At 40.8% G+C, this 15,119-nt stretch overlaps 1 protein-coding gene across 2 annotated transcripts in view; it reads left to right on the forward strand.

The window, feature by feature from the left end:
- Nucleotides 1-2,333: 2,333 nt before the first annotated feature.
- TRMT61A (tRNA methyltransferase 61 homolog A (S. cerevisiae)) overlaps nucleotides 2,334-15,119 on the forward strand; it is a 20,935-nt gene continuing 8,149 nt past the window's right edge. For both annotated transcript variants that reach the window (XM_009891064.1, XM_009891065.1), the window contains exons 1-2: nucleotides 2,334-2,694; nucleotides 12,995-13,261. In XM_009891064.1, the coding sequence (XP_009889366.1) occupies nucleotides 2,364-2,694; nucleotides 12,995-13,261 (598 nt within the window). In that variant the 5' untranslated portion in view covers nucleotides 2,334-2,363. The remainder of the gene's footprint in view (nucleotides 2,695-12,994; nucleotides 13,262-15,119) is intronic.

Raw genomic sequence — 15,119 nt, forward strand, 5'->3', positions numbered from 1 at the left:
GGGTGGCCAGGGGAATGACCAGCCTTCGTGTTCCCGGGGGTGGGGGCCTGCGCTGCCCGGGAGGTGAGGGGGCGATGCCTGCCGCCCCTTCCCCCTCGGGAGTTCGCCCCTGCTGCCCTGTGAGGCAGCCGGGCCTCTGGGGGAAGGGGCAGCCTGCCAGGTCTGCGCGGACGCTGGGCAGGAGAGGGAGAGGTTGGGTTTTGGTCGAAGAGAACACAGAATCATGTTGGTGGTTTTAATTCGTGAGGCTGCGGGGGTTCGCCTGGCTCGCTGAGTTTAGGCCGCTGCAGTCATGGGAAATGTGAAGTTGAGAGAGGCCCATAGGACAGTCCTGACGCCCTTCCACGAGGCGCTGCCTCACCTTCCCTTCCACTGCCACTCCACAGCACCCTATGGGCAAAGTAGTACTGTACCAAGACATCTACGTGCCTGCCGGAGAGTGAAGGAGACAGGTAACAGCAGTGCAGCAGGCCCTGCGTTGGTAGGGAATGGGAAATGATTGAAATTGAATGAAAATGAATGCTTGTAGATCACTCTGTGCCTTGCCATGGGGGGAGACAAAGAAACTACCAGAACTCCTCACAGACCCCAGATTTACCCCAAGTGTATAAACCTAACACACCAGGTGAGATCTGAGCCCGAGAGATCCGTCACTTGGGATGTCAGCATTCACAGTAGTGACAATTAGCTGTGGTAAGTGTAACGGCTCAAAGGAAAGCAAAGAAACTGGAAGCCAGTTTGTGTAGTCAAAGGGAGAATAATTCTCTCTGTGTCCCTGCAGACATGCTGCAGGAATGTTGCCTTTGCACATGGGTTCAACTGCAGTCTGAATAGTGAAAGAGATGGGTTGCAGTCGAGCTCCTTTCCAACGGTACTGTTCTAGGAGCTGAGAACTACGTTGTATTAATAGTATCTAGAACAAGAACTACAAGTATGTATATACATGTAAGAACATGAATATAATCAGAAGCTATAAAACACAGCTCAGCGTTTGTAGTATCTCATAATGTCCAATATGTAAACATTTCTGAATTCATGAGATGCCCTTCTTACTATTTCACCATATGCCCAGACAGGCCTATTCTGCTTTGGCACCCGAATACCTTACGCAATAGCATGTCATAAGCTTTGGAAGTGTGGGCCACAAGCACATCTGTTTTATCAGTCTCAGTGACTGCAGCAGAATAATTATAAAGCTTAACAGCAAATTGAACTACAATGAGTTTTGGTCAACAAAAGACTAGAATTTGAGAACTAAAATTTTTTAATGAAGATGATGAAGTAGGACCAAGCTGTTACACATTCAACACAAAAGCACGGGAATCAAATAATTATTCTGAAACTAAAAGTAACACTGCTTTTAGTTCTTTCGTGGACGAAGTACCAGAAATCTGACTTTCAAAGACTTCTGTTACAGTCTTTAATTTCTAACTTTGGGATCAACATTACTTTATTAAACAATTCCGTCCATGAACTGATCAACCTGCAGCTTAGACAGTTAGCTGCCTTATCTGAAAGTAAATGCCAGGTTTCATTGTAAGCTGCCTTCTCATTTCTAGGTTGTCTTCTCAAAGACATCAAAATTTAATTGTAATTCTCTAAACACCTCTGAGACCACGGGGCTAAAGTAATACAAATGTTTGCATTAGCTTGCAAATGGTTGTTTACATTTAGTTGCAGCACAGATCACTTCCCAGACACTTACTTTGCACCCCCCCAATGGCAAATTAAAGGCCAGAATAATCTTTTTTTCCCTGTAGTTAGTCAAATTTATGCATAAATTAATGTAGATACTACCTTTATCCTGTCTCTAAGCCTGCGTTTGGAAAACTTTCAAGTAAACTTTTATTAGTGGTCCTAATAACTAGTGACTGATAGACAGCTAACAGTTGTCTTATGTTATAAATCACTAAGGGATAAGCCAGCAGATGGAAATAAAAGTTACAACTTGACAACATACTCTGAGAGTTTGTGAACTGGAATTCAACAGAGTGCTGAAATTGATACTACTTTGTAAGTTTCTCAGTAGTATTGGGGAGCAGGCTGAGTAAATTATAACCTATTTCCTAAATTTTCTTTAACACCTACAGTAAAACAGGAAAAATACTGGTTATTTTCAAATCTGTGGGATCTTTTCATTGATTTTTAATTGGATTGAGAGAGCAGCAGGGGAGAGGTCCCTGAACTTCACGGAGTTCTACTAACATCTTATTTGCACAGTGTGTTCCTGTTCTGTATTGGGTAAAATAAAATGACTTGGTTTTATGTCTGTAGTTTCAGCTCCTTCGTGATCCTGAAAAACTTTCTTGACATATTTATTCTCTTCTAGGTGACAACCACCAGCCAACTACAAGACTATCACAATGAGTTTTGTTGAATATGGAGATACAATAAAGGACGGTGACACAGCTATTGTGTTCTTAGGCCATGAATCCATGTTTCCTGTGAAAGTCCAGCATGGCACTGTAACTCAGACTAAGTACGGGGTCATCAGACATTCTACGGACCTCATAGGCAAGAAGTATGGCTCCAAAGTCACCTGCAGTAAAGGAGGATGGGTGTTTATTCTTCATCCTACTCCAGAACTGTGGACCATGAATCTTCCGCACAGGACACAGATTCTGTATTCCACTGACATTTCTATAATCACCATGATGTTAGAACTGAAGCCAGGCTCCATAGTATGTGAATCAGGTAATAATTAATATATTGAAATCCTCCATTAAGTACTAACACCAACACTTTCGTGAAAAAAGAGGCTGATCTTTACATTTTGCAAAAAGTCTCTTTTTTTTTTTCCATTGTGATAATAATTTTCACAGCCTGTTTCATTTCCACATGTTATCAGCTGCTGTTTCTTCAACAAGTAATGTTACCTCAGTACGCTGGCCTCATGTACTGGTATACATTTGATGATGTGTTTGATTAATTAATCTTCTTAAAATAAATATATAATAATTTTTCCTTCCCTTTTCTGAAACTGTTGTTAAGTACATCAAAAATGTTTTTAAATGCGTGGTTTGAATCAAAGTTCATGCTTTGAATTTGCAGTTTCAGAGAACGTAGTTGAGATAACCCAGTGAAAGAGACTCTGATGACAGGGTGTTGAACTAATAAGGGGAATAAATTGGCAGTATTTATATAATGTGATACCATGTAAGTACATATATCTCATCTTTCTCTTCCCATGTGTGATCCACTTGTAGCACTGCAACTGCATGCAAAATCATGGTAGCTGTGTAATACAATGGATGATGTGTTCATCACAGGGCTGTGTTTTGTTTCTAAGCTTGGTTTAATTTATTAGAGCTTCCATGATTTTGCTTAATTTGCAAGTAAGAAGTGAAATTTTATGTTAATAGATATTTTCCTGGTTGGATACAGTTTATAGTAATGCCTTCATGACTTTATTACTGTAGGCAGTATGAGGCTTGCTTGATTTGATGGCATCTCTGTAGTTTGGAAAAACATGAACTGTGGTAGTTTGTTCTTGTTTTTTTCTGGCTGTTTCCTTTGAGTCTTTTTATGAAGCAGTTTCATATACTTCCCCACAAACATAGACATGACAAAGGATTGGCATGATGGTGTTGTGATGCACTGTATTTTCTTAGATTTAACATTTCCTCTTCCCACCCAAGTATAATTTTGGGCAGCTTTTCAGGCATCATGACCACTTTCCAACCCAACTGAAACGGCACTTATCTCTGCATCCAGTTGCACCAGTTAAGAAACAGGTGGTATATGGAGCTGGTTCCTGCGTAGCAGCACTTGAAACAGGCAAAGCCATATGCAGAAGCCTCTAGTACTGCCAAAATGGTTGGGTCCTATGAGTTTATAATTTGGTTTGTAGGACTATCAGGCATTTTAAGGTTTGTTGTGGGAAGTAGCCATATTGTTCATTGGGCAGCTCTTCCCCTCTTCCCCTCCCTGCTATGTTTAGACAGGATGGGAAAAATAAACACAGAAAATTATTCAGGGTAGGGGAGATTTTAATTCCTCCATGTCCCGCCTCACTTGGAATAGGCGAATGTTGAAGTACAGAGCTGCACATAAAATATTTTCAGTAATGTCAAAGGTACTTAGAGAGGATGAAAATGTTTAAAAGCTCTCAACAGTTAAGAAATGGAAACACTTGATGAAGTAACCTATCCAGATTCAAAAAAATATTATGAGTCAAAAGTCATAGACACAAACAATCCTTTTTGCTAATGAGAAACTGTCCCCAGGTTTATTTTAATGTCTGTCCTGTCAAAAGTATTATAACTTCAGCTTTCCAGGAAAAGTGAACAGTTTTACAGCTATAGTTGTGCTGTGTCGCTTGAAGGATTCACTGCTCATGAAGAAAGAAAGAAAGAGTATTCCATCGAAGTCATCTGGTTAACCTTGAAGCAAGAGATCGTACTGCAGATTTGCTTGCAACTGACCAGAAGCAGAGATTTGAATTAGAAATTTTACAGGTATTGACAACTGGAGCCTCCAGTGGGGTGATGTAACCTACTTTGGTGCCATCCTAAATTAGACACTATTCGGTGATCCAAAATCATTAGTTCTAGATTAACCTTGTGTGGCCTAGACGGAACCAGCCCAATGGCGATTAATAGAAACAAGACAGGAAATCTGGTCTAGTAATGACATTGGAGTCTGTTTCCTCCTGCTGCTGGGTTTAGATGTATTTTGAGCATTAATTAGCATGGAAGTCTGTCTCTTTTATTATTTGAAATTGAACTGATATACATAGTTGCTGTACAGACTGGCAAAGCGGGCACTGCAAAGAGGCCAGGCTCTTTTCCTCTTGCCCTACAAATTAGGCTGTGGAAGAGTGCTCTGCATTTACCCAGTGTAAGCAAGCAGAATTGTGGATTAGTCTCCGCAATGGTATGAAGAAAGGATCGAAAAAGTAAGATGAAATACCCTCTGTCATGTTGTAATGCTGTTAATATGGGTAGAAATGATTTTGTGTGTGTGATTATAAAGATTCCATAGAATAACCAGAAGGCTTAATTTTATATCACTTGAATTATGCAGTTTAAATTGATTAGTCATCAGTACAGGCTAGGAGCTGACCTGATGGAAAGCAGCTTTGTGGAAGGGGACCTGGGAGTCCTGGTGGACAACAGGATGACCATGAGCCAGCAATGTGCCCTGGTGGCCAAGAAGGCCAATGGCATCCTGAGATGGATCAAGGAGAGTGTGGCCAGCAGGTCGAGGGAGGTTATTTTCCCCCTCTACTCTGCCCTGGTGAGGCCGCATCTGGAGTACTGTGTCCAGTTCTGGGCTCCCCGGTTCAAGAAGGACAGGGAACTACTGGAGAGGGTACAGCAAAGGGCTACGAAGATGATTAGGTGACTGGAACATCTTTCTTATGAGGAAAGGCTGAGGGACTGGGGTCTTTTTAGTCTAGAGAAAAGAAGACTGAGGGGGGATCTTACAAATGCTTATAAATACTTAAAGGGAGGGTGCCAGGAGGATAGGACTAGTCTATTTTTAGTGGTGCCCAGTGCTAGGACAAGAGGTAATGGGTACAAACTTGAATATAGGAAGTTCCATCTAAACATGAGGAGGAACTTCTTTACTTTGAGGGTGGTGGAGCACTGGAACAGGCTGCCCAGAGAGGTGGTGGAGTCTCTGACTCTGGAGACATTCGAAATGCATCTGGACACCATCCTTTGCAACCTGTTGTAGGTGACCCTGCTCTGGCAGGGGGGTTGGACTAGATGATCTCCAGAGGCCCCTTCCAACCCCTATCATTCTGTGATTCTGTAATTTTTCATAAATGACATAAACATATTAATACAGTTTTTACTATTTTTATTCATCCGTAATAAATACATAAAGAGCAAGCTTGTCAGCAGTGCATGCATAATTAAAACGATCCAAGCATACTCTATTGAGGCTATAAGGGAACTCGGCATCTGTCTGATGTTTCATGACGGGGGTGTAGGAATACGATCCTTTTTCTGTGTTCTGCTAATTTCTAATTTATAAAGGTATGTTGAGATTTAAAAACTGTTAGCACTGTTACTGGAGCTAAGATCTCTTGAAAGCATTGGTCCTGAGTCTGGGGAATTCCCCAGTCTTTCCAGAATTAAAGGATACTTGAGATAGCCGCTAAAATACCTACCGTGGGTGGCCTGAGAATGTGAAACTTTAATTCTTATCCGGTAACTCTGGTCCCATTTGCATTCATTGCATGTGCAGCCACTGTCTAGATAAAGGAATAAGCTAAATCTTTTCTTTTGTGTCACCACACTCTCCAAAACTAATCTTGATGTCAACTTCCCAGGCAAGGCTATTTTCAGTTCAGTGACTACAGCTGCCTGTAGTATAACAAGTCCATTTGACAACAGATTTTGAGGTTTTTACATTTACTTTTATACTACACTGGAACCAATATGAAACCTTTCAGATATTGTTTCCAAACAAAAGCGCGTGGAACCCCTTTTATTGTTTGTTTTTCTTTTCAGTCCCCACATATTGAGGCTTTTTTACTGTCCTCTCTCCCTGGTGAGACCTAGACAAGTGTCTCTCCTAACCCTCAGAATTAATGAGGGAATGCAGTACAGCACTGTGAAACCTCATTTAATCTGATAAATCTCAGAAATATTTTGGCTTCGAAGGAGCGTAGTATTTAGACTAAATGTAATTTAGGCAAAAGTATTCTAACCACCATTGCAGTGATCCTTCAGCATTCAGCAAAATCAGACTCACATGAGCAAAAATGTTAATTGGATTTTTTGTTTCCCTTCAGCTAAATCCCAACTTAAAAATTGCTAAACCCTGTTCATTGCCACACAGCAAGGAGTTTCTGAGCCCACAGACTGGATTTCTGAAGAGTGAGAACAGTATTCTGGGTGCTCATGGTTTCTCTGTGGAGGAGTAACGAGAGCTGCCAGCCAGCCTTACACTAGAGCTTCTCAAAAACAATTATGAAATTTTCAAACTCGCAGCCTGGGTATAGATTTTGTTAAGAGTACACTCATAAAAAATTCATGAGGACTTAATGATTAATGGATACTTAATAAATGATTAATAGTTTATTGTGGAGTTCCAGCAAGACAGCTGTATGCTTATGAGTCTTCTCAAGTGCTTATAGACTTGTTGACAAATACTGCTCATGTCTTTGCAATTTTTGTGGCATAAGTATATGTAAACTGTTTGCATGTCTAGTGTAAAGTACAGACCAAAGTTTGTGAGTATTAATTTGATTTTGGAACGTGCTCATACTAATTAAGTCCGTGTTTTATAATGGCTCCCTTATCTACCTTTTAACAGCTGTCAGGTTAGAGTGAGAGAAGAATTTGAAAACCCAATCCTTGTATAGCATCTTTTGAAGTATAAGAAAGGCCTCATCAGTACAAATGTCAGAGCACATGGTGTTCTCTTGACATACCAAAGAACTGAACCAAAACTGGCCACATGAGGCGTCACTCTAATTTATTCAGACTTGCGGCTGACCTGCAGCTGATGAGGAATGCTGTTCATACCCTAAAGCGTTTGTTTCCAGACTTTCTGGACTCACTTTCATCTCATCATTTCACTTGACCACCAAGCACTTATCTCATGCAGCTCTGAACTTAACAATATTATGCCTGTTCTGCAGAAGATCCCTCCCTAAAGAACTCTGATTCTTGAATCTCTAAGGAAAGATTCAGTCTTTACATTCCCATTCCTTTTGTAGGCAGTGCCAGCCTTGAAAACTTCCCTACTATTCTTCCCCCAACTCCTCAATCTGGTCGGTGAGCAGTGGCCCTCTCCAGCCTCCAGCCTGCTGCCTATTTCGGCACGGTGTCCACAACAGGTAGGCAGGAGAAAGACTGAATCTTCTGTAAAGGGAAATTCTTGATTTGCTGTTTCCTCTTTCAGCTGCCAGCTCATCTCCTTGAAACTCTTTTCCTCCCTCTCCTCCTCCTCTCTTTGTGCCTGCTCTTGCAGAGGTGTCTCACCTCTGCCACCATGACTTGTGCCCTTTACTGTCTTCACAGTACAATGTTTGGGTTGGTTTTCATCAGATGCTTAATATCTCTTTATATATTTGCTAAAAATCGTTAGCGATTCTCCAGTTACATAAACTTGTCATGTACAGTGAACAGTCTTCCTCTGTTCAGTGTGTCTTGACAGACATTAGCTGTGGAGTTGTTAGCTCGGTCTAAAGATTAATTTTCCTTTGGATTTGAGGCTCCTTCCGTTCTCATGGCTGACTCATGACCTGTCTTACTATTTGCTAGGACTAAGTGGCGTAGCTAGGAGACAAATACAGCAACACTGTCATTGTTTTGTTGTATTTACTCATTTTAGAATATCTTAGGTAGCCAAATTCTGCAGCAGAAACTTCAGTTCTATTAAAATGTTACTAGATATTGTAGAGACCCAGTATTAAATAACACTCTGCATACTTCTCACTTTCCCTGTTTCCAAGCAAGACGAACCTGTCTATGCACTTAAGAGCTTCTTCCAAAGAACTTTATTCCAAAATGCTTTTGCACATCTGTAAACATCTATAGGTCCTAAATCACAATTTGTAGTTCTTTTTTTAAAAAGAAGCACCCATGATGAGAAATTTTTAGGGAAGACAAACCAAGTGATAGCCTGTAACGAGGAAATGTAGTGGAACACAGAATCAGGGCACATATGTTTATAGCATGGGTGGGATTCCAGGATGTTAGACAAATACCCTTTGCAGTAAGAAAACCAGAGTAAACAGAAAACAGTGTAAAAATGTACTCTCTTATTCAGATACCAGTCAAGTACGATACTAGGTACTGTGGTAACACTCATGTTTCTCTTGACAGTGTTCTGATGTGTATCTATACTGTGTTGAAATAGCGCATGTTATTTTTGAACAGCTCAGATGGCCACTGCAGCTTTGAAAACGTGAGAAATGATCTTAACATGGACATTGTCTCACAGTGGCTGAGGTGTGTGGAGGCTTCTCTGTGGAAAAACCATCACTTGAATAAGCAGAGAGTGAGAAGAACAAATCTGTTTGAGGTCAGGGGAATGATGAAGGAGTTTGTCTGATCAATACTTTCTTGTCTACAAATCAGAAGGAAGTATTAGTAGGTGCTGAGCTAGTGTTTCATTGAGATGTCCACTTGTTAGGATTGAAATCTTTCTAAAACTGCAGTGTTTTCCTTGTCTTGGGAGAAGGCAGAAACACTCCCCTAAGCTTAGATGTATCAGAGAAGAATGGAGTGTTCTTGAGCCCATGAAGAAGGGCTACATCAGTCTGCAGGGCCATTAGCCACCTAACTCATGTGGTTTTAACACAGGATCTTAATTCATGCCTTTGGACTGAGATGGACCAGTTTCCTAGTCTACATGCTGATGCCCTACATGGTGCCTCCTCCTCAGATTTTGAGCTTTGAGTATGGCATATTGGGGACCTGGCAGTGTGTCATTCAATGTCTGCAATGCAGATGTCTGCTTTTTGACTAAGATATTTAAGATCACAGAATAGTCAGTGTAAAAGAACATCATATTTTCCAAAGGCATTAGCAATGACCTAAGTGCTCACCTAAGTGAGCTCTAAAACAGCAGCTGTGGTGTTAAGAATGTTTTCAGTATGGTCTGAATTATTGTCGTTTTACCTCTCTTCTGTAGAGTCCATTCATGATTAATACTCTCTAGTTAAATGGGCATTGTCCTGTGGTAGAGAGCAAACCGTTTCTAAGGCTATTTATAGTGGAAGCTGTCAGAAAGGCAAGTATCCTCCTGTAAAAATGATAAACTGTATTTGTTCTAGAAATCATCTTAACTTCTGCTTTCTAGGCCAAATCAGGAACATAGGCATTTCACTGCACCTATACAAGAATGAAAATCTGTTGAAGTCCATCCAGTTCTTAACTTGACTCTTCTGATACAAAATGTTAATTTTGGGCATTCAGGTTTTTGGTTCGTTTGTATGCAGGTAATTCAGCTATGATATTTCAGGTTTGGTAGCATTCTAGTTCATGTTTCGGTAGCATTCTAGTTCATGTTTCAGTAGCACTCCTTGCGTTTTGCTGCTTCCCTGACTGATTCTGTATCATGCTAAGGATGCCTTTCATTTCCCAAGGAAACCTGAACCTGACTGGAACTTATTCCAACATGGTGCTTAAGACTCTTTGAGTCACATTTTGCTGAATTCTGCTTTTTTCAGTAGTGATTTTGAAATAAGGACAGAGGGAAATTGAAAAGGAATAGAGAAGGTGGTGGGAGGGCTCAAATGTTGAATGTTGCAGATTTGCAGGGGAGAAGGTGAATATAAACATTCATTTCCCCTTCTACAGCATCAGAGAAACATAGGGTTGAACCCCTGCCTTCTGTAGACAGTGCTGGTTGGGCTTTGGGGGTTGTATGGAGTATGGTCTCATGCTGAACTGCCAGACCCTCATATTCTTAATGAATCACATCAAGCGTGCTGAACTATCAGTTACATGAGAGTTGAGGGTCATCATCATTTCACAGGACTGGGTTCAGAATCTGTCATCTCTTCAAGGAGGGATTTTACAATGGTGGGTGATTCATAACCATGTTGTTCCTTGTTTCCTGCAGTTTTGAGAGTATTGTCGTGGAGAAGGCAGGCAGCATCTTCAGAAATACTCTCATTAATGATGTTAGTGTGATAGAATTTGATATGTTAAAATGTGATACATATGTATTATTCTCGTGTTTGCGGTAGCCAGTACAACAATAAATAATTCCTGGCAACCTTGTTTAACAAAAGCTCAGTCTGTAATATGCCTGCAAGTGGTGACTTCCAAAATCCTGTTTTTTTGTTCAGGGTTTGACTTGGAGTATTTGTGAATAAAAAAAGAGTACCAGAAGAGAAGCCAAAAAATCTTAATGGGTTTTCCTAGGAAGGAGACAAACAGTATCTTCTGTGGTGTTTTTAAGAGCAGATTTAAAAGCAAAGTGATTAAAAATGTAAAAGAATATGAACAAGGAAACTGGATACTTGCACAAGCTGCCTCTCTCATCTGCTTGTAGCCCAGCTGTGCTGACAGGCCTTCTGTTCACTCCTTTAGATCAGCAGAGAAAGACGCAGAAAGCGTGCAGCATTACCCATTTGAGAGGTAAAATAATTAAATTCTGTCAGTTTGCAAAAGTTCTCAGTTGTGCAGTCCTGCCTTCTGGCATGAAATGTAGAGGCAGAATTTCAGTCATTTTTAGCATCCTGTGAACAATAGTTCCCTGCTCTTGTCGTTAAAAAAAAAAAAAAAAATCAATGAAATGCTATTTCTTTGCTATGCACATATAGCATTGAGTTTTTACAACCACATGGCTACTGTGCTACCATTACTCCTTTTGACCAAAGAAAAGTTTGTGTTGACATTGAGAGCCTACTGGTGCCATGACCAGATAGTTTTTCAAGTGTGCACATGTGTCTTTTGCCTTTATTTTAATCCTAGCATGAATGCATGGATTTTCACTTCAAATAAATGTGTGTCGCAGTTTCTCTCGTCCCTTGGACCTCTCTGAGGCCAGTGCTAAAATCTGTAGGTCCTCCCTCTCTGTCTAATCTGCCCCATTAAAGCTGGGGGGAGGGTGCTAGTCTGCCTGTTGGGGTCGGAGCCCCCGCAGAGGGAAGCAGAGGAGCAGTGCTGATTCCGCGGTGCAGTCAGTCGAGCCGGTGGCCAACATGGGCCCTGAGCTCTGTTTACAGTCTGAATGGCTCCTCTTTTAGAGCTGTCGGATTAAATACGGTGCCACGACAAAGTTTCTCCCCTTATGTGACTAGAGGGCAAGAACTTTGGATCTGTCAGTGAACTGACTTCCTGTACAGTTATGGAAAGTATTGCTCCAATTAAGCAGCTGTACCAGCCCCTGTGTCCCCTAATTAATTTCCTTTCTACTAGTTTCTGAGCTTTCTCCACCACTGCTGTACTTCAGGTTCTCTCCTTTATAAGTTTTTTAAGATTTATGTTAGTTGAAAGAACTTGCTTCAGGCTGAAATTTAGCCTGAACAGTCATTGAAGATAGCTAGAAATAGATTTTCTTTCTGCAGGAGAAATGTGTTCCAAGTACAGAATTATAAATCAATAAACACAGATAATTTGGGGTTGCTGTGGGGTTTTGAGTTTGGGGGGATTATTCTGTTAAATGCCACTTGAGTGAGTAATTTGCAATGTGAATTGGTATATGGGTGTTTTCTTCAGTGAAAATGTTGGTTATTAGTCATTCATCTATTTAGCCAATGGATCATTTAAAATAAGTTTCCTAAATTATCAAACTAAAACAAGGAAAAAAACCCAGTGTCTTAATAGTCCCTGGTTGTACATGGTAATTGTACTTACATACAATTTCAGGTATGTGATGGATCTCATTAGACTTCATTAAGATTGTGTAGGCCTGTATGTATGTAAGTCACCTGTGAAATCAGGTCGTTAGGTCAGTGTGACTGCGAGGAGCCCAGAGACCTTAGTGTTGGATAATGTCAGTGGGAGCTGAGGATGGCCAGTGTCTCTTAAGAGGCCTGGGCAAAACAGACTCCGTACCCTGAAGGCCATTTGTTTGCACGGCTATCAATAGGATTTTCAAGCACGGATCCTTGCCAAAATCTCTTCTTTGTTTTAATGAAGTATAAGGTTTTGAAAATATGTTAAGATTTGCTTTCATCTCTTTTCACCCTAGAAGAGTCTGGCACTTTGAAAAAAAACCTCTCTGGTTAATTTCCCTGAATTTTTACTGTCACATTTACTTCCTCATGTTCTCTTGTGGCACTTGTTAGAGCTACAGCTGACCCATGGCATTATTTTTCTACTGCAGAGAGAAAGGACGGGTCCTGAGTTTGCCAGATTTTTAATTCATGCTTTGAGGACCCTGAAGACTGTTTCCTAGGTCATTTAATCTGCTTCTCCTTGTGAAGGGAACACTGTTTTCTTTCAGTAGTTTAACCAATAGTTCCTGTTCATCTGGGTTTTAAGTGTACACGCAGGAGGACTAATGGAGAAGACCTTTGTTCTAATGTTTAGCACTGTCAAAAGGCATTTCATAACCTATTTTTCTTTTCTAGGTACGGGCAGCGGATCCCTCTCCCACGCTCTTATCAGGACAGTAGCTCCCACAGGGCACCTATACACAGTGGAGTTCCACCAACAGCGGGCTGAGAAGGCCAGAGAGGAGTTTCAGGAGCATGGGGTGGAGCATCTGGTCACCGTGACCAACCAGGATGTCTGCAAAAATGGGTTTGGTGTCTCAAACATTGCAGATGCTGTGTTCCTAGATATTCCGTCTCCATGGGAAGCCATAGGACATGCAAAGTCAGCCTTAAAAGCTGAAGGTAACTGCACTTATCTCTTTCTGTTCAGGAAGCACTGTGCATGCACACATCTTTGCCTTTGAGCCATACGCTAGATCTGCTCGCTTCCATTGTGTGATCGCTGTTCGCAAATGTCAGAGTCTCTAGGCATTTCGAAGGCTGAAAAACCTTCAAAAGAGGTCTTCGATTTACAATGGAAGATTTGAAAGGAGAGGAACAACTTTTTCTTACAGGCCTGCACGAACTGCTACAATTAGCATGGGCAGTGTATAAAAAACCCTTTGAACCTTTGTCAGGTGCATTTTGCTAGATCTGAGGTGTGTGGGAAGCAGCAGTAACAATAAATGCTGAAAGCAAATTTCTTTGGCAATTCAGTGGAAAGGTGTTTGTATAAAAGGTGTTTTTATAAAAGGTGTTCAGATGCACTTCCTGTCAATCATTGCAGATTTGGACCTATTTAACAGAGCACCCCATCAGTAATGTTAAAGAAAATGTGGTTATACTTTAATATGCTTGCCAATTTCTGCCTTAAATCTCTGCTGTTGGAGCTAATGAGAAGTTTGCCGTTGGCTGCAGTGGGAATGGGACATAAAGGCTGTTCTAGTTTATGCCAGTTATTCTGGGATTGTGACAGCAAGTGAGAAACTGCTGTTGATGGATGGATTTCATCAATTTATTATAAATCTTTTCCCTATTGAAAAATAAGCTTCAGTGAATAAATAATTCTTTTATCCTGGAATAAGTTTTCCCCTAATTAATGTTATACTAGCATGGATCTGAACTAACTTGTGCTGATCACTTCCTTCTACAATAGTGATTTTTCTAATCAAGAGAGCATGGAGTGCTCAACAGTGTCCATGCTGGGACGTGAGTTTAGTAAAACTTGATTATGTGCCAAGGCCCAGTTCTTTGTTAAAATATCTAATCACAGGCATGACCTTAGGTGAATTGCTAGGTCGTCTTGAAATCGCAGGATTTAAGTTTGTTCTTAAAGGTCACTGACTGTGCGTTACCTTGCTCAGTCAGGACCAACCCAGCTGTTAGGCTACCTCAGCTACTACTGAAAATTTTCTAGAAAGCTTTCTGATACTAGTGTAACATCCTTTCCTTCAGTCGTGAATAGAGGCTTGTTAGCACTCTGTACCTGCAAGGGTTACAGCTCAACGTGTAGCTGCTCTCCACTGTGTCCTGGGAAAAAAAAAATTACATTGCACTGTACGATGCCCTTCCCATGCTCAAATTATCTAATCTAGTGAGCACAACACTCAGCTGACTTCCCAGCTTAGAAGGCGCTGCATTGCGCAGTCCAATTTGAATTATTTAAGTGGTGCATGTTTAGAATACTAAGCAGAGCTGCTTGAACAGTTCCAAGTTTTGAATCCTTGTCTCACTCCAGCATTTGAAATCCTAGAAAAGGTATTATAGTCCCAAACTGGCATGCCATCTGGCTATACTTTTCTGTGCTGTGCTACAAGGTTACATCTGCTTAGGCAATATAAATAATACTTTAAAATCCCACATTTTTTTGTTTGTGAAGTGGCATCATGCACTTTTATGTACTGATCAAAAGGTGAAGTTGCTGATCCTTGCTGCAGTTTTTGCTGCAAACAGCCACCAGTATCTGAGATCTGGTATTGGTCTAAGGCTCATCTTTTGGGTTTCGTAGTACCTGACTGAGCTGGGGGCATCTTTTTTATTTTGCATATAAACAAAAGCTGTTTTTCTTTTTCATATAAAATATAATTCATTGCAGTAGTAATAGGTACAAACTTACACACATTTCTGTTTATTCCAAATCATGTGGGTAGTTTTGTTGTGGGTTTTTTTTTACTGCTGTAAAATCTAAACTATGATAGAAGGGTATCTGTAACTGCTTCCC

The sequence above is a fragment of the Charadrius vociferus genome, unplaced genomic scaffold, assembly GCF_000708025.1.
Source record: "Charadrius vociferus isolate BGI_N301 unplaced genomic scaffold, ASM70802v2 scaffold228, whole genome shotgun sequence".
In the NCBI taxonomy this organism is placed as follows: Eukaryota; Metazoa; Chordata; class Aves; order Charadriiformes; family Charadriidae; genus Charadrius; species Charadrius vociferus.